The 26,526-nt window shown below is 45.0% G+C and overlaps 1 protein-coding gene across 1 annotated transcript; it reads right to left on the minus strand.

Annotated features, from left to right (window-relative positions):
- Positions 1–14,134: 14,134 nt before the first annotated feature.
- LOC122936094 (mitochondrial ubiquitin ligase activator of nfkb 1-A-like) lies at positions 14,135–25,921 on the minus strand. The gene is made up of 4 exons (XM_044292109.1): positions 25,740–25,921; positions 25,575–25,656; positions 22,653–22,773; positions 14,135–16,354 (listed from the first exon to the last, which is right to left on the minus strand). The coding sequence occupies exons 1-4, from the start codon at positions 25,845–25,847 to the stop codon at positions 15,652–15,654; spliced, it is 1,014 nt and encodes a 337-aa protein (XP_044148044.1). The 5' UTR covers positions 25,848–25,921; the 3' UTR covers positions 14,135–15,651.
- Positions 25,922–26,526: the final 605 nt, after the last annotated feature.

Here is a 26,526-nt window from a genome sequence, read left to right on the forward strand (position 1 = left end):
CAACCACTCGTCGGTCTGTTGTTCTATACCCCGCCACAACTCCTGTGCGGTGTGGGGCCTGTCCCCCAAACATATGAGTTTCAGAATGGCCTGCTGACGTTTACCCCGGGCTGTGCTGAAGTTGGTGGTGAAGGTGTGTGGCTGACTGGATGAGCAGGTGGAAGAAGAGGAGGAGGAAGCCGAGAAGGAGGAGGTGGCAACAGGAGGCAAAGAATGTTGCCCTGCGATCCTTGGCGGCGGAAGGACGTGCGCCAAACAGCTCTCCGCCTGGGGCCCAGCTGCCACTACATTTACCCAGTGTGCAGTTAGGGAGATATAGCGTCCCTGGCCGTGCTTACTGGTCCACGTATCTGTGGTTAGGTGGACCTTGCTACAGATGGCGTTGCGCAGTGCACACTTGATTTTATCGGATACTTGGTTGTGCAGGGAAGGCACGGCTCTCTTGGAGAAGTAGTGCCGGCTGGGAACAACATACTGTGGGACAGCAAGCGACATGAGCTGTTTGAAGCTGTCTGTGTCCACCAGCCTAAATGACAGCATTTCATAGGCCAGTAGTTTAGAAATGCTGGCATTCAGGGCCAGGGATCGAGGGTGGCTAGGTGGGAATTTACGCTTTCTATCAAATGTTTGTGAGATGGAGAGCTGAACGCTGCCGTGTGACATGGTTGAGACGCTTGGTGACGGAGGTGGTGGTGGTGGTGTTGGTGGTACATCCCCTGTTTGCTGGGCGGCAGGTGCCAACGTTCCTCCAGAGGCGGAGGAAGAGGCCGAGGCGGCAGCAGCAGAATAGGCCGAGGCGGCAGCAGCAGAAGAGGTAGCAGGGGGAGCCTGAGTGACTTCCTTGGTTTTAAGGTGTTTACTCCACTGCAGTTCATGCTTTGCATGCAGGTGCCTGGTCATGCAGGTTGTGCTCAGGTTCAGAACGTTAATGCCTCGCTTCAGGCTCTGATGGCACAGCGTGCAAACCACTCGGGTCTTGTCGTCAGCACATTGTTTGAAGAAGTGCCATGCCAGGGAACTCCTTGAAGCTGCCTTTGGGGTGCTCGGTCCCAGATGGCGGCGGTCAGTAGCAGGCGGAGTCTCTTGGCGGCGGGTGTTCTGCTTTTGCCCACTGCTCCCTCTTTTGCTACGCTGTTGGCTCGGTCTCACCACTGCCTCTTCCTCCGAACTGTGAAAGTCAGTGGCACGACCTTCATTCCATGTGGGGTCTAGGACCTCATCGTCCCCTGCATCGTCTTCCACCCAGTCTTGATCCCTGACCTCCTGTTCAGTCTGCACACTGCAGAAAGACGCAGCAGTTGGCACCTGTGTTTCGTCATCATCAGAGACATGCTGAGGTGGTATTCCCATGTCCTCATCATCAGGAAACATAAGTGGTTGTGCGTCAGTGCATTCTATGTCTTTCACCGCTGGGGAAGGGCTAGGTGGATGCCCTTGGGAAACCCTGCCAGCGGAGTCTTCAAACAGCATAAGAGACTGCTGCATAACTTGAGGCTGAGACAGTTTCCCTGGTATGCATGGGGGTGATGTGACAGACTGATGGGGTTGGTTTTCAGGCGCCATCTGTGCGCTTTCTGCAGAAGACTGGGTGGGAGATAATGTGAACGTGCTGGATCCACTGTCGGCCACCCAATTGACTAATGCCTGTACCTGCTCAGGCCTTACCATCCTTAGAACGGCATTGGGCCCCACCATATATCGCTGTAAATTCTGGCGGCTACTGGGACCTGAGGTAGTTGGTACACTAGGACGTGTGGATGTGGCAGAACGGCCACGTCCTCTCCCAGCACCAGAGGGTCCACTAACACCACCACGACCATGTCCACGTCCGCGTCCCTTACTAGATGTTTTTCTCATTGTTATGGTTCACCACAACAACAAATATATTATTTGGCCCAATGTATTGTATTCAAATTCAGCGGGATATAAATTTGAGGCCTAGTATTTAGGCGCTGGGTGACCGGTATGGATTTAGTGACAGAATTAGACTTGGAAATGCACAGAAGCGTGTGTGTGAAGTTATTCTGAATGACCCTATGTGCACCTTGAATATTATATACCCTTTTAGGGATAGATTTCAAATAGCTCTGATATAGCAGAAACCACTAAATTATGAAATTGCTAAATTGGGAATTGTATTTCAACCCAGAACAAAAAATGTGCTTTGACGGACACTAAATATCTTGCCCAGCAACAACAGTACAGCGGTAACGAGAGATTTAGCGGGATATAAATTTGAGGCCTAGTATTTAGGCGCTGGGTGACAGGTATGGGTTTAGTGACAGAATTAGACTTGGAAATACACAGTAGCGGGTGTGTGTGAAGTTATTCTGAATGACCCAATGTGCACCTTGAATATTATATACCCTTTTAGGGATAGATTTCAAATAGCTCTGATATAGCAGAAACCACTAAATTATGAAATTGCTAAATTGGGAATTGTACTTCAACCCAGAACAAAAAATGTGCTTTGACGGACACTAAATAACTTTCCCAGCTACAACAGGACAGCGGTAACGAGAGATTTAGCGGGATATAAATTTGAGGCCTAGTATTTAGGCGCTGGGTGACCGGTATGGATTTAGTGACAGAATTAGACTTGGAAATGCACAGAAGCGTGTGTGTGAAGTTATTCTGAATGACCCTATGTGCACCTTGAATATTATATACCCTTTTAGGGATAGATTTCAAATAGCTCTGATATAGCAGAAACCACTAAATTATGAAATTGCTAAATTGGGAATTGTATTTCAACCCAGAACAAGAAATGTGCTTGAACGGACACTAAATAACTCGCCCAGCTACAGCACTAAGGACAGATTTAGCGGGATATAAATTTGAGGCCTAGTATTTAGGCGCTGGGTGACAGGTATGGGTTTAGTGCCAGAATTAGACTTGGAAATACACAGTAGCGGGTGTGTGTGAAGTTATTCTGAATGACCCAATGTGCACCTTGAATATTATATACCCTTTTAGGGATAGATTTCAAATAGCTCTGATATAGCAGAAACCACTAAATTATGAAATTGCTAAATTGGGAATTGTATTTCAACCCAGAACAAGAAATGTGCTTGAACGGACACTAAATAACTCGCCCAGCTACAGCACTAGGGACAGATTTAGCGGGATATAAATTTGAGGCCTAGTATTTAGGCGCTGCGTGACAGGTATGGGTTTAGTGCCAGAATTAGACTTGGAAATACACAGTAGCGGGTGTGTGTGAAGTTATTCTGAATGACCCAATGTGCACCTTGAATATTATATACCCTTTTAGGGATAGATTTCAAATAGCTCTGATATAGCAGAAACCACTAAATTATGAAATTGCTAAATTGGGAATTGTACTTCAACCCAGAACAAAAAATGTGCTTTGACGGACACTAAATAACTTTCCCAGCTACAACAGGACAGCGGTAACGAGAGATTTAGCGGGATATAAATTTGAGGCCTAGTATTTAGGCGCTGGGTGACAGGTATGGGTTTAGTGACAGAATTAGACTTGGAAATACACAGTAGCGGGTGTGTGTGAAGTTATTCTGAATGACCTAATGTGCACCTTCAATATTATATACCCTTTTAGGGATAGATTTCAAATAGCTCTGATATAGCAGAAACCACTAAATTATGAAATTGCTAAATTGGGAATTGTACTTCAACCCAGAACAAAAAATGTGCTTTGACGGACACTAAATAACTTTCCCAGCTACAACAGGACAGCGGTAACGAGAGATTTAGCGGGATATAAATTTGAGGCCTAGTATTTAGGCGCTGGGTGACCGGTATGGATTTAGTGACAGAATTAGACTTGGAAATGCACAGAAGCGTGTGTGTGAAGTTATTCTGAATGACCCTATGTGCACCTTGAATATTATATACCCTTTTTGGGATAGATTTCAAATAGCTCTGATATAGCAGGAACCACTAAATTATGAAATTGCTAAATTGGGAATTGTACTTCAACCCAGAACAAAAAATGTGCTTTGACGGACACTAAATAACTTTCCCAGCTACAACAGGACAGCGGTAACGAGAGATTTAGCGGGATATAAATTTGAGGCCTAGTATTTAGGCGCTGGGTGACCGGTATGGATTTAGTGACAGAATTAGACTTGGAAATGCACAGAAGCGTGTGTGTGAAGTTATTCTGAATGACCCTATGTGCACCTTGAATATTATATACCCTTTTTGGGATAGATTTCAAATAGCTCTGATATAGCAGGAACCACTAAATTATGAAATTGCTAAATTGGGAATTGTACTTCAACCCAGAACAAAAAATGTGCTTTGACGGACACTAAATAACTTTCCCAGCTACAACAGGACAGCGGTAACGAGAGATTTAGCGGGATATAAATTTGAGGCCTAGTATTTAGGCGCTGGGTGACCGGTATGGATTTAGTGACAGAATTAGACTTGGAAATGCACAGAAGCGTGTGTGTGAAGTTATTCTGAATGACCCTATGTGCACCTTGAATATTATATACCCTTTTTGGGATAGATTTCAAATAGCTCTGATATAGCAGGAACCACTAAATTATGAAATTGCTAAATTGGGAATTGTACTTCAACCCAGAACAAAAAATGTGCTTTGACGGACACTAAATAACTTTCCCAGCTACAACAGGACAGCGGTAACGAGAGATTTAGCAGGATATAAATTTGAGGCCTAGTATTTAGGCGCTGGGTGACAGGTATGGGTTTAGTGACAGAATTAGACTTGGAAATACACAGTAGCGGGTGTGTGTGAAGTTATTCTGAATGACCCTATGTGCACCTTGAATATTATATACCCTTTTAGGGATAGATTTCAAATAGCTCTGATATAGCAGAAACCACTAAATTATGAAATTGCTAAATTGGGAATTGTACTTCAACCCAGAACAAAAAATGTGCTTTGACGGACACTAAATAACTTTCCCAGCTACAACAGGACAGCGGTAACGAGAGATTTAGCGGGATATAAATTTGAGGCCTAGTATTTAGGCGCTGGGTGACCGGTATGGATTTAGTGACAGAATTAGACTTGGAAATGCACAGAAGCGTGTGTGTGAAGTTATTCTGAATGACCCTATGTGCACCTTGAATATTATATACCCTTTTAGGGATAGATTTCAAATAGCTCTGATATAGCAGAAACCACTAAATTATGAAATTGCTAAATTGGGAATTGTATTTCAACCCAGAACAAGAAATGTGCTTGAACGGACACTAAATAACTCGCCCAGCTACAGCACTAAGGACAGATTTAGCGGGATATAAATTTGAGGCCTAGTATTTAGGCGCTGGGTGACAGGTATGGGTTTAGTGCCAGAATTAGACTTGGAAATACACAGTAGCGGGTGTGTGTGAAGTTATTCTGAATGACCCAATGTGCACCTTGAATATTATATACCCTTTTAGGGATAGATTTCAAATAGCTCTGATATAGCAGAAACCACTAAATTATGAAATTGCTAAATTGGGAATTGTATTTCAACCCAGAACAAGAAATGTGCTTGAACGGACACTAAATAACTCGCCCAGCTACAGCACTAGGGACAGATTTAGCGGGATATAAATTTGAGGCCTAGTATTTAGGCGCTGCGTGACAGGTATGGGTTTAGTGCCAGAATTAGACTTGGAAATACACAGTAGCGGGTGTGTGTGAAGTTATTCTGAATGACCCAATGTGCACCTTGAATATTATATACCCTTTTAGGGATAGATTTCAAATAGCTCTGATATAGCAGAAACCACTAAATTATGAAATTGCTAAATTGGGAATTGTATTTCAACCCAGAACAAGAAATGTGCTTGAACGGACACTAAATAACTCGCCCAGCTACAGCACTAGGGACAGATTTAGCTGGATATAAATTTGAGGCCTAGTATTTAGGCGCTGCGTGACAGGTATGGGTTTAGTGACAGAATTAGACTTGGAAATACACAGTAGCGGGTGTGTGTGAAGTTATTCTGAATGACCCAATGTGCACCTTGAATATTATATACCCTTTTAGGGATAGATTTCAAATAGCTCTGATATAGCAGAAACCACTAAATTATGAAATTGCTAAATTGGGAATTGTATTTCAACCCAGAACAAGAAATGTGCTTGAACGGACACTAAATAACTCGCCCAGCTACAGCACTAGGGACAGATTTAGCTGGATATAAATTTGAGGCCTAGTATTTAGGCGCTGGGTGACCGGTATGGATTTAGTGACAGAATTAGACTGGGATATGGCCAAAAAATAAACAGACTATTGCTGGTTAAATGCACTTGGTGTGACAGCTTCACCCTGATGTAGGCTTTAGCCAAAAAACAACCACACCATTGAGGGTTAAATGCACTTGGTGACAGGCGCAGCTTGCCCCTGATTTAGTATATGGCCAAAAAATGAACAGACTATTGCTGGTTAAATGCACTTGGTGTGACAGCTTCACCCTGATGTAGGCTTTAGCCAAAAAACAACCACACCATTGAGGGTTAAATGCACTTGGTGACAGGCGCAGCTTGCCCCTGATTTAGTATATGGCCAAAAAATGAACAGACTATTGCTGGTTAAATGCACTTGGTGTGACAGCTTCACCCTGATGTAGGCTTTAGCCAAAAAACAACCACACCATTGAGGGTTAAATGCACTTGGTGACAGGCGCAGCTTGCCCCTGATTTTGTATATGGCCAAAAAATGAACAGACTATTGCTGGTTAAATGCACTTGGTGTGACAGCTTCACCCTGATGTAGGCTTTAGCCAAAAAACAACCACACCATTGAGGGTTAAATGCACTTGGTGACAGGCGCAGCTTGCCCCTGATTTTGTATATGGCCAAAAAATGAACAGACTATTGCTGGTTAAATGCACTTGGTGTGACAGCTTCACCCTGATGTAGGCTTTAGCCAAAAAACAACCACACCATTGAGGGTTAAATGCACTTGGTCGCAGCTTGTGCTGGCGCACCACAAGACACAAAATGGCCGCCGATCACCCCAGAAAAATGTGACTGACAAACGGTCTGTGCAGCCTAAAAACAGTGAGCAATTGAGGATCAGCAGCTCAATGATCCACAGCTGCAGATCGATCAGTTAATCAAGTCCTTTGGAGGAGTTAATCTGCCTAATCTCGCCCTACTGTCGCAGCCGCAACCTCTCCCTACGCTAATCAGAGCAGAGTGACGGGCGGCGCTATGTGACTCCAGCTTAAATAGAGGCTGGGTCACATGGTGCTCTGGCCAATCACAGCCATGCCAATAGTAGGCATGGCTGTGATGGCCTCTTGGGGCAAGTAGTATGACGCTTGTTGATTGGCTGCTTTGCAGCCTTTCAAAAAGCGCCAAGAAAGCGTCACAAAAGCGCGAAGAAAGCGACGAACACCGAACCCGAACCCGGACTTTTACGAAAATGTCCGGGTTCGGGTCCGTGTCACGGACACCCCAAAATTCGGTACAAACCCGAACTATACAGTTCGAGTTCGCTCATCCCTAGACCTAACCTCTCAGGTGAACACCGTCAAAATTTTTAATAAAAACTGTGCTAAATAAATCATTTTTCTGTCACCTTGCATCACTAAAAGTGCAGCACCGACGATCAAAAAAAGCGTACACCCCACAACAAAGTACCAATCTAAATTTTTTGCAGCACCTCATCCTGCAAAAAAATTGGCCCCTACCTAAGACAATCACCCAAAAAATAAAAAAAAACTATGGCTCTCAGAATATGGAGACACTAAAACATCATTTTTTTTGTTTCAAAAATGCTGTTATTGTGTAAAACTCAAGTAAATAAAAAAAGTATACATATTAGGTATTGCCGTGTCCGTAACAACCTGCTCTATATAAATACCACATGACCTAACCCCTCGGGTAAACACTGTAAAAAAATAAAAACGGTGTCAAAAAATACATTTTTTGTCACCTTACATCACAAAAAGTGTAATAGCAAGCGATCAAAAAGACCTATACACCCCAAAATAGTACTAATCTAACTATCACCTCATCCCACAAAAAATTATACCCCACCTAAGACAATCGCCCAAAAACGGAAAAAACTATGTATCTCAGACTATGGAGACACTAAAACATTATTTTTTTGTTTCAAAAATTATATCATTGTATAAAACTGACATAAATAAAAAAAGTTGACATATTAGGTATCGCTGCGTCCGTAAGAACCTGCTCTATAAAAATATCCCATGACCTAACCCCTCAGATGAACACTGTAAAAAAAACGGGCTTAATAGCAAGCGATCAAAAAGTCATATGCTCCCCAAAATAGTGCCAAGCAAACCGTCATCTCATCCTGCACAAATGAGCCCCTACCTAAGACAATCGCCCCAAAACTTAGAAAATAAAGACTGAGTCAAAAAAGCCATTTTTGGTCACCTTATATCACAAAAAGTGTAAGAGTAAGCGATCATAAAGCCATATGCACACTAAAATAGTACCAGTCATCTCTTTCAGAAAAAAATGAGCCCCCTACACAAGACAGTCGCCCAAAAAAAAAAGAAATACGGCTTTCAGAATGTGGAGACACTAAAAAATTCATTTTTTTTCAAAAATGCTTTATGTAAAACTGAAACAAACAACCAACAAAAGTAATCATATTTTGTATTGTAGCGTCCGTAACAACCTGCTCTATAAAAATACCACATGATCTAACCGGTCAGATGAATGTTGTAAATAACAAAACAATAAAAAACGGTTCCAAAACAGCTAGTTTTTGTTACCTTGCCACATAAAAAGTGTAATATAGAGCAACCAAAATGTATATGTTGAACCCTAAAATAGTACTAACAAAACTGCCACCTTATCCCGTAGTTTCGAAAATGGGGTCACTTTTTTTGAAGTTTCTACTGTAGGGGTGCATCAGAGGGTCTTCAAATGTGACATGGTAGCTTAAAATTATCCCAGTAAAATCTTTCCAAAAACCATATGGAGTTCCTTACCTTCTGCGCAATTCCGTGTGCCCATACAGCAGTTTACGACCACATATGGGGTTTTACTGTAAACTACAGAATCAGGGCCATAAATATTGAGTTTTGTTTGGCTGTTAACCCGTGCTTTGTTAGTGGAAAAAAAATGGATTAACATGGAAAATCTGCCAAAAAAGTGAAATTCTGAAATGTCATCTACATTTCCATTAATTCTTGTGGAACAACTAAAGGGTTAACAAAAAGTTTGTAAAATCAGTTTTGAATACCTTGAGGGGTGTAGTTTCTAAAATGGGGTAATTTTTGGGTGGTTTCTATTATGTAAGCCTCACAAAGTGACTTCAGACCTAAACTGGTCCTTAAAAAGTGGGTTTGGGAAATTTTCTAAAAAATTTCAAGATTTGCTTCTAAACTTCTAAGCCTTCTAATGTCCCAAAAATATAAAATGGCATTCATAAAATGATACAAAAATGAAGTAGACATATGGGGAATGTAAAGTAATAACTATTTTTGGAGGTATTACTATCTATTATAAAAGTAGAGAAATAGAAATTTGCTAATTTTTCAATTTGTTTTGTAAATTTGGTATTTTTTTATAAATAAAAACAGATAATATTGACTCAGTTTTATCACTGTCATGAAGTACAATATGTGACGAGAAAATTATCTCAGAATGGCCTGGATAAGTAAAAGCGTTTTAGGGCTCTTTCACATCTGCGTTATTGTCTTCCGGCATAGAGTTCCGTCGTCGGGGCTCTATGCCGGAAGAATACTGATCAGGATTATCCTAATGCATTCTGAATGGACAGTCCGTCCTTCAGGATGCATCAGGATGTCTTCCGTTCCGGAACGGAACGTTTTTTGGCCGCAGCAAATAGCGCAGCATGCTGCGCTTTTTGCTCCGGCCAAAAATCCGGAACACTTGCCGCAAGGCCGGATCCGGAATGAATGCCCATTGAAAGGCATTGATCCGGATCCGGCCTTAAGCTAAACGTCGTTTCGGCGCATTGCCGGATGCGACGTTTAGCTTTTTCTGAATGGTTACCATGGCTGCCAGGACGCTAAAGTCCTGGCAGCCATGGTAAAGTGTAGTGGGGAGCGGGGAGCAGCATACTTACTGTCCGTGCGGCTCCCGGGGCGCTCCAGAGTGACGTCAGGGCGCCCCAAGTGCATGGATCACGTGATCGCATGGCACGTCATCCATGCGCATGGGGCGCTCTGACGTCACTCTGGAGCGCCCCGGGAGCCGCACGGATGGTAAGTATACCGCTCCCCCGCTCCCAGCTCCTACTATGGCAACCAGGACTTTAATAGCGTCCTGGGTGCCATAGTAACACTGAAAGCATTTTGAAGACGGATCCGTCTTCAAATGCTTTCAGTACACTTGCGTTTTTCCGGATCCGGCGTGTAATTCCGGCAAGTGGAGTACACGCCGGATCCGGACAACGCAAGTGTGAAAGAGGCCTTAAAGTTATCACCACCACCACATAAAGTGACTTTATGCGATTTGCAAATAAATGGCCTGGTCCTTAAGGTGAAATATGGCAAGGTCCTTAAGGGGTTAAGCCCATCCGGATGCAACAATTTTCCGTTTCTACTGTGGGACAAGTAGTGAGACAAGTTTTACTTTCTAAATTTCTTTCCGTATGTTAATTGCATACATTATAGTGGGAAGCTACAAAAAAAAAAAATCAAAATAGGGTAAAACTGGAAAAAACGCAATTCTGACCTAGTTTTATGGATTTGTTTTTACAAAGTTCCCTATGCGATACAACTGACATGTCAACTTCATTCTATGGGTCAGTATGATTAAAGTGATAAATTTTTATGTTTTTTCCTGTGTTCTAATACTTAAAACAAAAATGTTGTGCTTTAATACTTAAAACATGAAAACATAAAACCTTTTTTATATAGTTACATCTATGGCGCTGTAGTTTTTGTTGATACCATTTTGGGTTTGTATGAAGTTGATCAGTTCCTATTTCTGGGGGGAAAGTGACGCAACTAAAAAACAGAAATTCTTCCTTTCCGCCGTTCACCATACGGGATAAATACTTTTATATTTTAATAGTATTAGCATTTTGGGATGCGGTAATGGCTATTGTTTTTATTTTTAAAATGGGGAGAGGGGGTGATTTAATTTTTTATTTTTTTTGGACATGCTGGGAGTTGTAGTTCTCTCCTCTTGTACTTCCTCTCTGTAATATATACTGATGCCCCATAATAAGTTTGGCTATGCTGGGGGTTATAGTTATTTCCTTTTAAAGCTCTCACCTAGTACAACTAGATGATGCCCTATAATAATCTGGACATGCTGGGAGTTGTAGTTCTTTCTTCTTAGGCTGGGTTCACATCACCGTTTAGTTTTCCGTTTTGCGTGCAGGACTTTTTAAAATAATGGATCTCAGACAGAAAGGGCATAAATAGATGACAAATGTGCAGAACTGATGATGGAAGTACAAGATCCATTTTTTCTTTATTTTTCTGTTCTTCTGACGGATCACTCGTACGGAAAACTAAACAGTGATGTGAACCCAGACGTATTCTCTCTCTGTGTAATATCCACTCTTATCCGATAATAACAGCCTGGGCATGCTGGGAGTTGTAGTTCTCTCCATTTTACCTCTCCCTGTGTTGCTCTCTAATTTCCAATAATAACAATCTGGTGTTAATAAGAGTTGTTGCCCCTTGTCACCATTATAGTGTTCTGCAGCTTCTGAGGTGAGTATTAGGCTTTGTTCACATCTGTGCTGGTGACGTTCGCTGTTCTGCCCGGCCATAGGAGCACAACAACGTAAATCACCGCATCTCCGGATCTGCACTTCATGGACGGCAACACCCAACGGATCCCTCTGACTATGGTGAGATCTGACAGGTTTCCATCTGCCAGGCTAGAAAAAATAAAGTCCAGCATTTATGACCTGATCTGCGAATGAGGCCCCAACACAGATGTGACCAAAGCCTTTTATGTTCTAGCATCAGATTATGATGTTCTGCAGCAGCTGAGGTGTGTATTAGGAGGTTCTGCAGCAGCTGAGGTGTGTATTAGGAGGTTCTGCAGCAGCTGAGTTGTGTATCAATAGGTTCTGCAGCAGCTGAGTTGTGTATTAATAGGTTCTGCAGAAGCTGAGGTGTGTATTAGGAGGTTCTGCAGAAACTGAGGTGTTTATTAGGAGGTTCTGCAGCAGCTGAGGTGTGTATTAGGAGGTTCTGCAGCAGCTGAGGTGTGTATTAGGAGGTTCTGCAGTAGTCAGAGAAACATCCGTTTGTCACGGCCATGGCTATTACCGTGACTCCTGAATCGCATGTGGTTGTCAGCGGTTTTGTTTGGTTGTCAATCACAGGTGAGGGCTTTGGTTTCCTCACCTGTGGTTGCCACTGGCAACAGTTTTTATGTGGCAGCATTGCAGCCTGAGTTGTGTCGTGGCTGCTTGCTGTGTTATGATTGCGGTTCCACTTGGCAACTTGTGTGTTTGGTGTGCACTTCCCATGTTTGGTGTGCACGGGGTTGTTTGTCTGTTCACTTCCCCTTTAAGTTGCTGTTTTCCCTTCCCTAGTGGTGGAAGGGTTAACTCCCTTTCTGTGTGTGTGAGACACTGGGTGTGTCTGTGTGGGTGTGGCCACTTAGGCCTATAAAGCCTCTGTGTTTGGCATGGCTCAGTGGGTTGCTTCAGCCATGCTTAGCTGGAGCAGCCTCCTGTGAACTCCATCTGCCAGTGGGGGGCCACCCTTGTGGTCATAAAATAAATTGTCATTCTTAAGTTTATGTGATGTCCATTTGATGTTTTCCTTTGTTATGTTATGCTCCTATGGCTCTGGGTTCCTGTGTGTTTGTGTGTGTGCTGTGTACATCTGTGTTTGGGTGTGGACACTTGCTGTCTTGCACGGGATCCAGTCTGAGTGTCTGTGGCAGGTAGGTGTGGAAGTGCTTTTCAGCCTCCTGCCATATCCATAGGCTGTTCATGTTCTCTTCCCTTTGCAGCTTGGCTAGTAAGACTCCTGTTCCTCCGCGTCCAGAAGGAACAGGTCGTCTTACCCTACTCCTAGTTCAGGGACCGGCGGAGGGCGAGTAGGGATCCGAGGTTCCTGAGCAGGGGCCCTCCTACCTTCAAGGTCGGCCCATGCAGCTAGGAGTTAGGGTCGGATTAGGGACGCGTTAGGAGGTGACCTGCTCCCTAATTCTCTCGTCCTGGCCAAGCAGCGTATAACATCTTCTGGCATCGCATGGCTGAGGGTTTTCCCCATCCTCAGCCGTGACACCGTTGTGACTAGATAAAACCCTTTAGATTTCTGTGTCTACACTTTGTAAAATGTCCCTGTCCTGTTTCTCTGCCAGCACACGTCGCACTGTGACCCGACTGGCAAGATCCAGCAGCGTCTCCAGTCCATCTCGGTGAAGATCTGCCCCAGACCCTGACCGCACTCTGCCAGCAGCACAAACAGTAAGTCAGCATTGAGGAGGAGGTGAAGCAGCAGCAGCAGTTACAGTCCATGGGGGAAGGATGACGCACTATATAAAAAGTAGCAGCAGGCACAGTTCATCAGGTAAGGCTAGGTAATGACTTGCGATCAGATTTCGGTATTCTGTTCCAGCCACCAGCAGAATTTCTGAATCCGCAGACCCACCATATGCCAAACACTGCTGGCACCTGCCGGATCCCATTTACAATAATGGGGTCATTCAAGATTGTTTTGCCTTTTGTTTTTGCCAGATTCTGCAACGACAGCTTTGCTGGAACCTCTGCAGTAGATGTGCACGTACCCTAAGGGGTGCGATGGGTCACTCACAAGGGGCCCAATTCACATTCTTGCAATGGGGCCCAGTGATTTCTATGTACGCTCCTGGGTAGGGCCACATGGAGCAGTCATGCTGGATTTGGGACTTATGAAAAAAAAAAAAAAAAAAAAAAAAATAGAGGCAGTGTCCCAGGAAAGGAATATAGTGATTTTAATCCAAAAGTGATAGTCCAATAATAAGCAGCCCAAGTACATGCAACATTTTGGCTACTCCTTAGTCTTTCTTGGATTTTGGCTTCATGCACACGATCGTTGTTTTGGTACGCAGTTTTTGCGGCTTGGATGCTGACCCATTCACTTCAATGGGGCCGCAAAAGATGAGGACAGCACACTGAGTGCTGTCCGCATCCGTTGCTCAGCTCCGTGGTCCACCAAAAAAATTATAACCTGTCCTATTCTTGTCCATTTTGCGAACAAGAATAGGCAGTTATATCAATGGCTGTCCGTGCCGTTCCGCAAATGGCAGAACGCACACGGACATCATCCGTGTTTTGCGGACCCGCAATTTGCAGACCGCAAAACACACAACAGTCGTGTGCATGTAGCCTTTGGATGTGGTCGAGGTACGGACAAGTACCATGTGGCTGTACAAATCACAGTGAGCTCCAAGTAGCTAATCAACCGCACTGTTTAGTCTGTCTGCACTGTTAATGGCCACGCGGCCTCTGCAATATCGTAACGCCATTAACAATGCAGACCAACTAAACAGTGCATTTGTAATTAGTCGATTGGACCAGCACAGCAGCTGCAGCCCCAGCAGACATTTCTATCATCCTAGCTCCTTCTCAATAGCTTCTGAACAAAGATGTGCTGCCGAGGCTCCTTCTATCGGCTGATCGGTATGGGTGCTGGAGTCTGATACTGATGACCTATGCTAAAGACAGATCATCAATATTCAAGTTCCAGAAAACCTAAAAACCAATACAATGTTTTGAGGTCTAGTCCTTATATGAAGCGATATACAACTATAGTTCCATGTGAAACATTTCTGTAGTTCCCATGAAATAAGATTTATTAACGATCAGGCAATGGACACATTTGATCATATTGAGAATGAGTGTCATGGTGCCTCTTTGTTCAGAAACAAATTAGCTCGCCTTTTCAGGGTATGACCACACGGCCAGGTTTGTAGATGCAGTTTTGGAAGCCAAAATCAATACTGGATCATAAAAGTTGAGAATGTATAAAGGACAGATATTACGTCTCTTTTTTTAATTTCACTCCTGATTTTAGCTTTCAAAACTGCACCCAGAAACCTGACCATGTGGTCATACCATTAGGGCTGTTTCACGTGATCGAGTCCATAGCACAGAGCGTGATCCTCCGTTCTGGACTTGCAGCATTATCATGATTTAGAATGTTATGTGCGTCTCTGCTTGACTTTACTTCTACAGGGGCATACTGACAGCTTTATGTCACTATGATTCTGTATCTGTACAGTCAAGCAGAGACACACAGCATTATAAATCATGATAATGCCGTGCGCTCCTGCAAGTCCAAAACGGAGGATCACGCTCACACACGGAGTGTGATTCCTGCAATGGACTTGCTTGTGCAAAACAGCTCTTAAGGTGGTCATACACATTAGTCTAAAGTTGATCAAAACGGATTATTTCAACCAAAAAAAGTTCATTGGGTGAAATTTAACAATGAATGATCATTTTATCTGACTAATGACAGAGCATTATAGTTTGAAAAGAAGTCTGCCGTGTTCAATATTTTTATCCAATAGTCGGACGAAAGATCTTTCTTTGAAAGAACGTCTATCCTCCGGCTTCATTGAACGTTTATAGGCAATTTGGGCAACAGCCAATATGGACTCAAATGTGCATGGCCATGTCTGTGAAAGGAACGTTCACCAGATGATTGATTGTTCAACTGATGTTCAATCATCAACCAATTTCTATCTAATGTGTAGGGGCAGCAAACACGCCATATAATTTTATTCTAGTGCAGAGGAACTACCCTTTCTATATGGCATCTACAAATAGGGCACAGCTGGTTCGGTAGAGCCCGGTAACACAGAAAACAGCAGCATACATGTCCACAAGGCAGTATCACACAATCCCGTAGTCTTGAAACACAGATTACACACAGTCTTTCAGAAGATGTCTCATCCTCAGGCAAGTAACTATCTGTCTGCACTTCTTCGGAGAACTCCTGTCTTCTGTTTTTTTCTTTATGTCTTTGATAGGCCTGATACAATGCAAAGCCGAAGATCGAAGCGCCCAGAACTCCACAGACTAATGTCCCTTCTCTCCAAAGGGACGCTATAGATTCTTGTTCATGTAATATATCCTCATATCCCGCCTGGGATAAGAAATACTGACATCCACTTTGGGGGGGCTGTAAAGTTATTACCCCATCTTTGTTCAGGACCAGTTTTCCTAGTCCAGTCAGCACTGCGCCCACAGGAAGAATCTCCTCCGTCTCTAGGAAGCCAGTGGGCTTTTCTCCACTCAGGTAATGTCCCAGAAGCTCCCGGAGGCTCAGAGAAGCAGATTCAAACCGCTCATAAACAGTTTCCAAAGTCAGACCAGTCGCATTTAATGGATCACATACAAGTACAGATTCATCTCCATCCTCCAGAGGACGCAAATGGAAGGGGACTGACTTCACATTCTCGTAAAGTACTCGCACATACTCGCTCCTGAGGAAATAATGCAGGTTACCCAGTAAATGACCAGTCAGAATAATATACACATAAAAGGCTGTGAAAAAAGTATTATTGCATCAAGAGCATTTCTGGTCTCTACACCAGGATTATCACATCAGTCTGGTCATATAAATGTCATCCAAGTCATCATCTTCATGAATGGCCACATACTATCTAACATAAAGAGGACCCCTCACCTATCCTGATATGTGTGTTAGTAACCACTTTCCCCATGTAATAAATGCTCCAGAATTGTTATTACACAGGGAATGAATATAGTTAATAACACAGACATGTCAGGAGAGGTGATGGGTCCTCTTTATGTTAGATGAAGATGATGACTTGGATTCTCATACTATCTTAAGGCTCCATTCACACCAGTGGCGTCTCTAGCTTTCAAATTTTGGGGGGGCACACTGGGGGCCAGGACAAAAGTAGGGGGGGCAGCTATAACAACGATACATTTACACAAGTACGCTTAGAAATGCTGCGATACTTTACCCAATACCTAAAACTGCAATAGGGAAGAAAAACCCCAATCATTCAGATTTCAACATGTCCTAGCTGCCTGGGCATGCTGGAATTACTCAAATTCCAGCATCTACTGGCTGTGTCAGAGGCAAGTCCCCTTCTCTTTGATCTATGGATGACACTGCTATTGGGGGGATCTGTGGATGACACTGCTATTGGGGGGGGGATCTGTGGATGACACTGTTATGGAGGGGGATCTGTGGATGACACTGTTATGGAGGGGGGATCTGTGGATGACACTGTTATGGAGGGGGGATCTGTGGATGACACTGTTATGGAGGGGGGATCTGTGGATGACACTGTTATGGAGGGGGATCTGTGGATGACACTGTTATGGAGGGGGGATCTGTGGATGACACTGTTATGGAGGGGGGATCTGTGGATGACACTGTTATGGAGGGGGATCTGTGGATGACATTGTTATGGAGGGGGGATCTGTGGATGACACATACCGTTTATAGCATCTTATGCTATATGTGTCATCCACAGATCCACCCCATAACAGTGTCATCCTGGGATCCACCTTCCTATAAGGCCCCATTCACACGTCCGCAATTTTGTTCCGCATTTTGCGTAACGGAATTGCAGACCCATTCATTTCTATGGGGCAGCATGATGTGCTGCCCGGATACGGAAATGCGGACCCGCACTTCCGGGTCCGCAATTTAGTTCCTGAAATAAATAGAACATATAGGCATATTCTATTAGTGCCGGCAATGTGCGGTCCGCAAAATGCAGAATGCACATTGCCGCTGTCCATGTTTTGCGGATCCGCAAAACACATTACGGACGTCTGATTGGAGCCTAACCCCCATAACAGTGTCATCTACAGATCCCCCCCCCCCCCCCATAACAGTGTAATGACATCCACAGACCACAGATCTAAACAGTAAACACTCTAATCATCCAGGCTGCAGACGGTAACTTTAACTTTTAAATCAGGAGGATTCAGCGAATCAGCGGCCGCTCTCCTCTCAGAGTCAGATCTCTCTAGTTAGATAGACTTAGTCACTTAGTACCTTATTAACCTACTCCACTATAGGTCAGGCTTCAGGCTGCTATCTTCGGTACTCGGTAGGGTTAGGGTAGGGCCACGGTGATGCCACACTGTCACTGGGCTTGGCTTTAGGGCTTAGGCTACAACTACTTGAACTACAGGCAGTGCGCGGGCTGCGGTGAGCGCTCACAGTGACGTCACGTGCCTGGCCCTGCGCAGCCTAGGAGGAGGAGCAGGCAAGCCGCCCGCACTGTTACCATACTACCGCGAGCGGCGTGCTGATTTCTCCACAGCAGTACAGCACTGGTTAGGTCCTGGGGACGTGGGGAGAGGTCCGGTCGGATAGAATCGTAGTTTTGAAGTACACTCTGACGAGCGGTCCTCCGGCCCTGCCTGCAGCACAGTGCACACCAAAATGAATCGGGGCACATTTTAGTTGGGGGGGCACATGGGGGGGCACAGCTTGATGCAGGGGGGGCCGTGGCCCCCTCTGGCCCCCCCCTGGCGACGCCACTGATTCACACGTCCGCAAAATGGGTCCGCATCCTTTCCGCAATTCTGCGGAAAGGGTGCGGACCCATTCATTCTCTATGGGGACGGAATGTGCTGTCCGCATCCACATTTGCGGATCCGCACTTCCGCATCCGTGCTTCCGTTTCCGCAAAAAAATAGAACATGTCCTATTCTTGTCCGCAATTGCGGACAAGAACAGGCATATTCTATTATGTCGGCAATGTGCGGTCCGCAAAATGCGGAACGCACATTGCCGCTTTCCGTGTTTTGCGGATCCGTGTCTCCGTGTATCCGCAAAACACATTGCGGACGTGTGAATGGAGCCTTAAAGGGGTTATCCCACCTTTTGCTTTCCATGCCGTGGCTGCTCTGTCCTCTTCAATAAACTGCTCAGTCAGGGGGCCTTGTCCTTTCTATTGATTGACAGCCGTATCATCGCTCTGCTGATCTACTAACTCTGCCTCCTGTATGTGCGTGCGTGCTCCCGTGTGAGCCGTAATTCTTTTCATTTGCCGCCTCACAGACGGGAGTGACAAGCGCAGGATAAAGAACAATTTCATTAGAGAAGATAACAAGACAAGAAATTGATCAAGCATGCGCGGATATGCGCACGCCCGTGAGGCAGGTCGGACAGCCTACAATAAAAACACAGGAGGATGGCGCGCAAGCACGGCCACCGCGGCAGTATAGCTGGGGTGGCCGTAACCATTGACAACAACAAGTACATAACACTGAGAAAGAAGGTCAGATATAGAGGAAAGGAGGAGGAAAATCGATAAGAACATGTATTTGGTAAGTTGCATGTAGTGGCACAAACAACACAATAATTCATACTTCATTACATGGGATAACCCCTTTAAGGCTGACCTGCCGGGAACGGACGTAGTCATGTGTACACTAGAGAAGAGGAGCTCCAGGCTTTGGGCCTGTATGGACCTTTCACATTACTTTTATTGGCTTTGTTTGAAGTGTACATCTGGATAGCAAGAACAACTATCCTAACTAGGGATGAGCGAATTTCTAAAAAATTCGATCGGTACGTTGAATTTTCCAAAAAGATTCGATCTGAATTTGTGATGAATCGCGTAAATTTTTTTTATTTTTGTACTTACCATAAAATCCGTTTCTCTAACATGTGCAGCAGCCATTTTAGGAAAAAATGTGATTCGTTAAATTCGACTTCGGTGCGAATTTCGATTTGCTCATCTCTAATCCTAACGCATACAGCGGCGTCCACGTGGGTTTCTGTCGGCCAACGGGTATGCCATTAGGACGTTTTACATTAAAAACAAGCTAAAAAAAACATCCCCTGTTCAGGACCACATGACCACTCATCATACGGGTATGCTTTTAACAGTACCCTGAATGGGAATGTAGATGTACGGTACTTTTTACAGCATCTGTCAGGTAATGTTCACACCATGTTTGGACAGTTTTAGTCATACAGTGGCATACAACAGCCATCGGCCACAATCCAAGAAAAAAAAAATAATCAAAAGCTGTGTGGTATATATTTATCTACGGTGGCCTGCTGTATAGGAAAGCATAGTCTGCTCTGCAGTAAACTAAAAGGTCAGTCCTATGTAACGGCCTGTAGCTGGGAAACACAATATGCAGTAGTACTGTGTATGTTAATATACTGACTGTTAGAGATATGAAATGCGGTTGTGCATACAATAGTGGGCTAAAACAGAGCCAGATTCAAGCGATGTGATTTTCTTTTAGATCAAAATCATATTAACAGAAAAAGGCTTTACTAATTCCACATATTTGTCTGCATGTCCCTGTTCATATGTTGCAGAAACCTTTGTTATGTCTATGAGCAGGGGCGTAACTACCATAGTGGCAGACCATGCGACTGCTATGGGGCCCAGGGCAAGAAGGGGGGCCCAGCTGGGATCATCTCCTTTTCTACTGGGGGTGAAAACTTGGTCAGGATTCTACCCTCTAAAGGAACAACTTTTAGTAAATGAGGCAGTGGAAAAATGGCCCAAGGGTCATTGAAAGGGGTTTAGGCAGAAACCCTTTCCTGGGGGGGGGGGGGGGGGGGCTGGTTTAATCCTTGCTATGGGGCCCTTAATTCTCTATGTACGCCACTGTCTATGAGCTTTCTGTCCTGTCCTTTTGAGCCATCAGAAAAATAACAGATGTGAATGAGCCCTAAGGCCTTATGCACACGACCGTATTTTGCATCTGTGTCTGATCCACAGTATTTGCAAATTGCACATGGACCTATTCATTTCTATGAGTCCGCAAGAAAAATGGACAAGCAGACAGATGTCTAATATTAGAACATGTCCTATTCTGGTTCCTACTGCGGACGAGAATAGCCATTTCTAGTGATAGGAGTGGGAAAAAAACGCAGAGTGCACACAGGTGGTATCTGTATTGTGCGGCTCTGTGGTTTGCATGAGGCCTAAATCATTGGGAAGTTAGGGTGACACGGTTATCAGCTATTTAGATATTTGATGTGGTGGCAGAAGTTGAGTGGACGCTTATCCGGTTTTGTAAGTTAGTCTTTGTAACATACATTTCTATAGAGAGAGCAGTGGAAGGCCAGATTTCCACATTAACAGCTGCGGGACAGTAGTGTGACGCACGGCCATGAACTGCACGGTGCGGTGGTGTTTGCCACCACTGCAGTCAGGTAAAGCTCAGCTTGGAGAACGGAGTGCTGGATCTACTAGGTAGGTACTGCTCATTTTTTACTCTAGGCCATTTCCCAGTGTTGTCCAGTTTCTTGCTGACACCAGGTACCTGCACACGGTGAGTATTATGGGGGTCATTTACTATTCTAAAATACGCCTAAATAAGGCATATTTCAGGCACAGATAGTGGCGCAACAGTAAGTTGTGGAGCTATCTGAGACTTCACCCTGCTCACACCAGGTTTAAAATTGTGGGGTGGTGCGGGCATAGCAGGGGACGGGCCAGGAGGCCCGTCTCATCCATCATTTTCTGTTTTAGGCATAGAAAATGGTCTAGATCAGTAATGTCGAACCTTTTAGAGGCCAAGCGCCCAAACTGCAACCCAAAACCCACTTATTTATCGTAAAGTGCCAACATGGCATTTTAACCTGAATACTATAGTATATATTCCATGTACTTTATCATTTAGCTATTAAAGCCTGCCTACATTCAGTGCCCTGCCTGTGATGTTCATAGTGCGCCCTGCGCTGATGAATGGCAGGAAAAGTCTAAGGCATATTGGTACACCAGCTAGAAAGCGGTTTTACAGTGCGGGTGCCCACAGAGAGGGCTCTGAGTGCCGCCTCTGGCACCCGTGCCATAGGTTCGCCATCACTGGTCTAGATGTAAGACAGCTAGAAAGCGGTTTTACATTTAGAACTGGTGCTGATGCGGGAAGTTATGGAGAGGCCGGCGCCTCTTCATAACTTCGGGGGATCCACCGCCAGCGATGCAGCTTTATTATAACCTGTGTCTAAAACTCCGGTCTTCATAAATGTGACGCTATGTGTGGATTATTCATGCAGATTTTCTGGAGACAAATCCACGGCATAATACAGTACCAACTAAGAAGATGAGATTTGGAAAATGTCATCAAAACGGGGCTGACATTTTCTGAATGTAAATTGACCTGGGGTGCAGGTTTTGAAATTCCTAGCTTTCCAATTCTTTGCGGATTGCAATGCAAGGGGTGAAATCTGAGGTAAATCCGCATCTAGATCAACACATGCAGATTCTTGTTGTGTTCTGGATTCGCTGGGGGAAATGCAGTGAAATCGCCATGAAATACATCACCGTATGCATGTGACCTCAATGTCCATGCTGGAATTCACACCACACAGCACGGCTTTTGCTTGGCTTTTTTTGTAGCTGGAATTACTGCCACCTCCGTTGCAGAGCCAATCTAACCCACCTCCAATGGAAAACTGTTGAGACGCCGCTTCAACCCATAGGGTTGTCATCTAGTCATTTTTGGGGCCATAAATTGTGCTGTAGTTTGACTTCTAGATATGTAAAGGGACCCCTTACAATATATGGAATGGCACCCCCTTTTCAAATAGTCTGCTAGTGCATGCTGGGTTCAAGGAGGGTCCCCAAAGGCAAGGCCTCTTCTATCAGACAAAATGAAAGGCTGTTACAAGACAGTGGCCCTTGCTTGTTAGGACCACGCTCTGGGTGTTGACTGACTGCTCCAGACCATTTTGGTGCAATAGTTTGTGATGTTCCAGTTAGACCATTAGGAAAACTGTTCCAATTGTCAATGACCCCTGGAACTGTATCTCACCAGCTATTTGTCAGGCTGTTCCAGAAAAGACGATGCTCCACCATCTGGTTCTTTTGAATTACAGCCAGGAGATGTGGATGGTTCTGGCTGCACAGAGGCGTACCAGCGGCTTCAACCCTTCCTGTGATAGAAGCACAGTGATTAGATACGTGCATACCGTGGTCATGTAGGTTTACTACCATACCAATAGTATAAATGAGGATTTCAGCCTCATTATATTTCTATTCATTGACAGAGATTAGAGGTAGATAAGAGAGATCTTGACAATAGTGAGGAATTCAAAGACAAATACGTTAGATTAGAAAGTTATGGGTCATTGATGGATGATGTTTTATTTCAGTAGAGCCAGAAAAAACCTTCAAAAGACCAACGTGAAGGTTGGAGGCTTCAGACCAGAGTCCAGACAGGTGCAGAGTATATCTGGGGCTGAGGAAAGGATCTGCTGATGGCACCTGAAGGCCCCATTCACACCACTCTGCATTTTTTGTGGATCGGATGCGGACTCATTCATGTAAATGGGTCCGTAAAAAATGCGTATGTCCATTCCGCAGTCCCGCAAAAAATATAGAACATGTCTTATTCTTGACTGCAAAACAGACAAGAATAGGTACTGTTACAATGGGTCCGCAAAAAAAAAAAAAAAAAAAAAAAAACTGATGTAACATCACCTGTATTTTTTGCAGATTTGCACATTTTGCGGACCACAAAAAACATACGGTCGTGTGAATGCAAAATTACTGCGGGGTACTCTGCAAGCAAGCGTGTTTTATTTATGCATGCACATTCACACGACCATAGTTATGGGTCCGCATCCGTTCCCCAATTTTGCAGAACGGATGTAGACCCATTTATTTCAATAGGGCTTCAAAAAATGCGGACAGCACACCGCGTGCTGTCAACATCCGTACTTCCATTCCGTGGCCCCACAAAAAAAAGATAGAACATGTCCTATTCTTGTCTGCAATTGTGGACAAGAAGAGGCATTTCAATCGCAGGAACTGCCACGTGTGGTCCGCAAAATGCAGAAAGCACACAGATAGTATCCGTGTTTTGTGGATCCGCAATTTGCGGACCGCAAAACTCATATGGTCGTGTGAATGCAGTTATTGTTCTCCGTGTGTAGATTTCTTAAAAATACTTGTATTGCAGTGTGTCATGTCTCACCCGGTGAGGTGGACCCTCAAAGCCACTTGTCTGGAATCGCAGGTCTTAAGCCTCACAGGAAGGCAGTGCTGGTGTAGCAGGATAAAGACAGAATATAAACCTATGCAGTGGAGTGGATGGGTGTGAGGATGCATCATTGCAGTCAAATAGATATAGCAGAGCCAGAGTAACAGAGCAAAACTGAAGCAGTAGGGCTGGAGTAGTGGAAGTGAATTGAAGTAACTGCACTGAAGCTTGTATAGCAAGGTTGATGTAGCAGAGTCAATGTAACAGAGCTGGACCTCATATAGCAGAGCTGATGCAACAGAACAGGACTTGGAGTGTGGAGCACAACTTGATATAGCAGGGTGTTACATTGGAACAGAACTTGTGAACAGACCAGCAGGCAGGAACATGAGAACACTTCCTTAATACTCAGGCGGCATTTAAAAATCCTGGGGGTGTAATGACATCAGAAAGTACTAGGTAGCTGGAGCAACCCAAAATGCAGAAGAGAGGGCAGAGCTGGTCAGAGGGGCGTAAAGGTGCAGCCTTCTGCGCTGGTTCGGGGCAGGTGACTCTTTTCTTCCTTTTTATTTTTGTCCCACTAAGGGACATTTCAGGGTCTGATCCCGGTTTCAACGCAGTACAATACAGGCTATACCGTACTGCATTTTAAACTGGCAATATTACACTGACAGTTCACCAATGAGACCCAGCCTGGCCTCTGTAGCTGACGGGCCCCAAGAGTTGCTATACCAGCCACTGACTCCCCGTTATCACAGCACGAAGAGGCCTCATTCCTCTGCAAACCCCTCAGATACCGTGGTCAGCATTGACTGCGGCATTTGAGGTGTTAATCCACGGGCATCGCTGTTTTCAGCAATGCTAGCGGATTTAGCAGGGGCCCGGCTGTAACAGCTGGGCCCCTATACTGATCGGGTACGCACAGCTTCTGTACAACATTCGTCCTCTACAGGTTAAAAGGATCTGTCAGCAGATTTGTACCATTGACACTGTCTGACCTGTTACATGTGCGCTTGGCAGCTGAAGACATCTGTGTTGGTCCCATGTTCATATGTGCCCACATTCCTGAGAAAAAGGATGTTTTAATACATGCAAACGAGCCTCTAGGAGCAACGGGGACATTGCCATTACACCTAGAGGCTCTGCTCTCTCTGCAACTGCTGCGACCTCTGTACTTTGATTCACAGGGCAGTGTAAATGTGATGACAGTCAGAGTGCAGAGGGCGCTGCAGTTGCAGAGAGAGCTGAGCCTCTAGGTGTAACGGCAACGCCCCCGTTGCTCCTAGAGGCTCATTTGCATATATTAAAACATCCTTTTTCTCAGCAATGAACATGGGACCAACACAGATGTCTTCAGCTGCCAAGTGCACATGTCACAGTGCCATAGGTACAAATCCACTGACAGGTGCCCTTTAATCCTAGGATGTTGGTGTCATAATGTCATTTTCTGACACTTTCCATCCTGAAATCCATACACTATTTGCTCACAATCTGTCTTCCACTGTTTTCAATGGGAAATCCATGCCACGGTCTACACAATGTGTCAACTTGGGTCCATGGCCTAAGAGGCGCATTTTACCATGTGAACATATCCTAATTTCATACTGCTGAAGAGGTAAGGGGGGGTCTGTGCTTCTCCCACAGGCCATCTATCACCGAACAGACCCCCACAGTTTCCATACAGGGGGCTTTTCACAGGTCTTATCCGCCCTGCAGGGCTCCACTGCTGGTAATCCAGGTGTGTGCACTCACCCTGCAGCACCACATAGCTCAGCTCCTGGCAGGAGTCCAGCAGGGTCCTCAGGTCTGCGCCCACCTGGAGTTTAGGAGCTGTCTGCAGAATAGAAAAGCAGGGGTCAGGCGACAGGAAGAGCGGGACACTGCTGCCAGCTGTGGTGCCACAGACACACGGGTCACCTGTATCCTCCTCACAGCCGCCTGCTGCTGCCGGTACATGTAGTAGCAGAGCCCGGCCAGGGCTAAGCTGGAGCCCACACACACAGTCTCCAGAGCGGAGAACTCCATGCCGCCCGCCCGGGCTGTGTCTGACAACTTCCACTCAGCACCGCCACAGTCAGCTGACGTCTGACGAGGACTACATTACCCGTCAGGCGCCGGGGCGCAGGACTACATTTCCCGGCATGCCTCCGCTCTCCAGCGCTGGTTCTGCTGCTACATTCATCACAGCCTCTAAGTAAATGTCGGGGAGTCCCGAGTGGTCTGGTCCTGTGCTAGTAGCATGCACTACATATCCCAGCTTACCCCACGAGGCTCCCTCCCCCCAGTAGGTCACTTGGTGACAGTTTTCCCATTCCATTTCCAGCACAACTGACACTCCATGTAGACAGAGATGTAGAGGCGCACTTTGGGGCTTGTTCACACAGTGGCTTCTCTGTGGTGGAATCCGCCTGCCGTTTTCATACAGCTGCAGATTTCTTCCTTGCAGACTAACCAAACTCATGAGGGAAATGACATGTCAGGTGCAGTGGGGAAACTAAAAATGACTGGCCCCCCTCCAAAAACCTCTTCACAACCCCTTTCTCCCTGCGGCTAGTCAGGATAGCTCTCTCAGACCAGGCCTGGCATCCGCGCCATCTGTTTTCATACACGTACATACTCTATGTCATGTCACTGTATATAGTGTCATCGTATAATACTGTTGGGGGGGCCCTGACAATAAAATCTTCTATTCTTCCTCCCAGAT

This window comes from Bufo gargarizans, chromosome 4 (assembly GCF_014858855.1).
Source record: "Bufo gargarizans isolate SCDJY-AF-19 chromosome 4, ASM1485885v1, whole genome shotgun sequence".
NCBI classification, from domain to species: domain Eukaryota; kingdom Metazoa; phylum Chordata; class Amphibia; order Anura; family Bufonidae; genus Bufo; species Bufo gargarizans.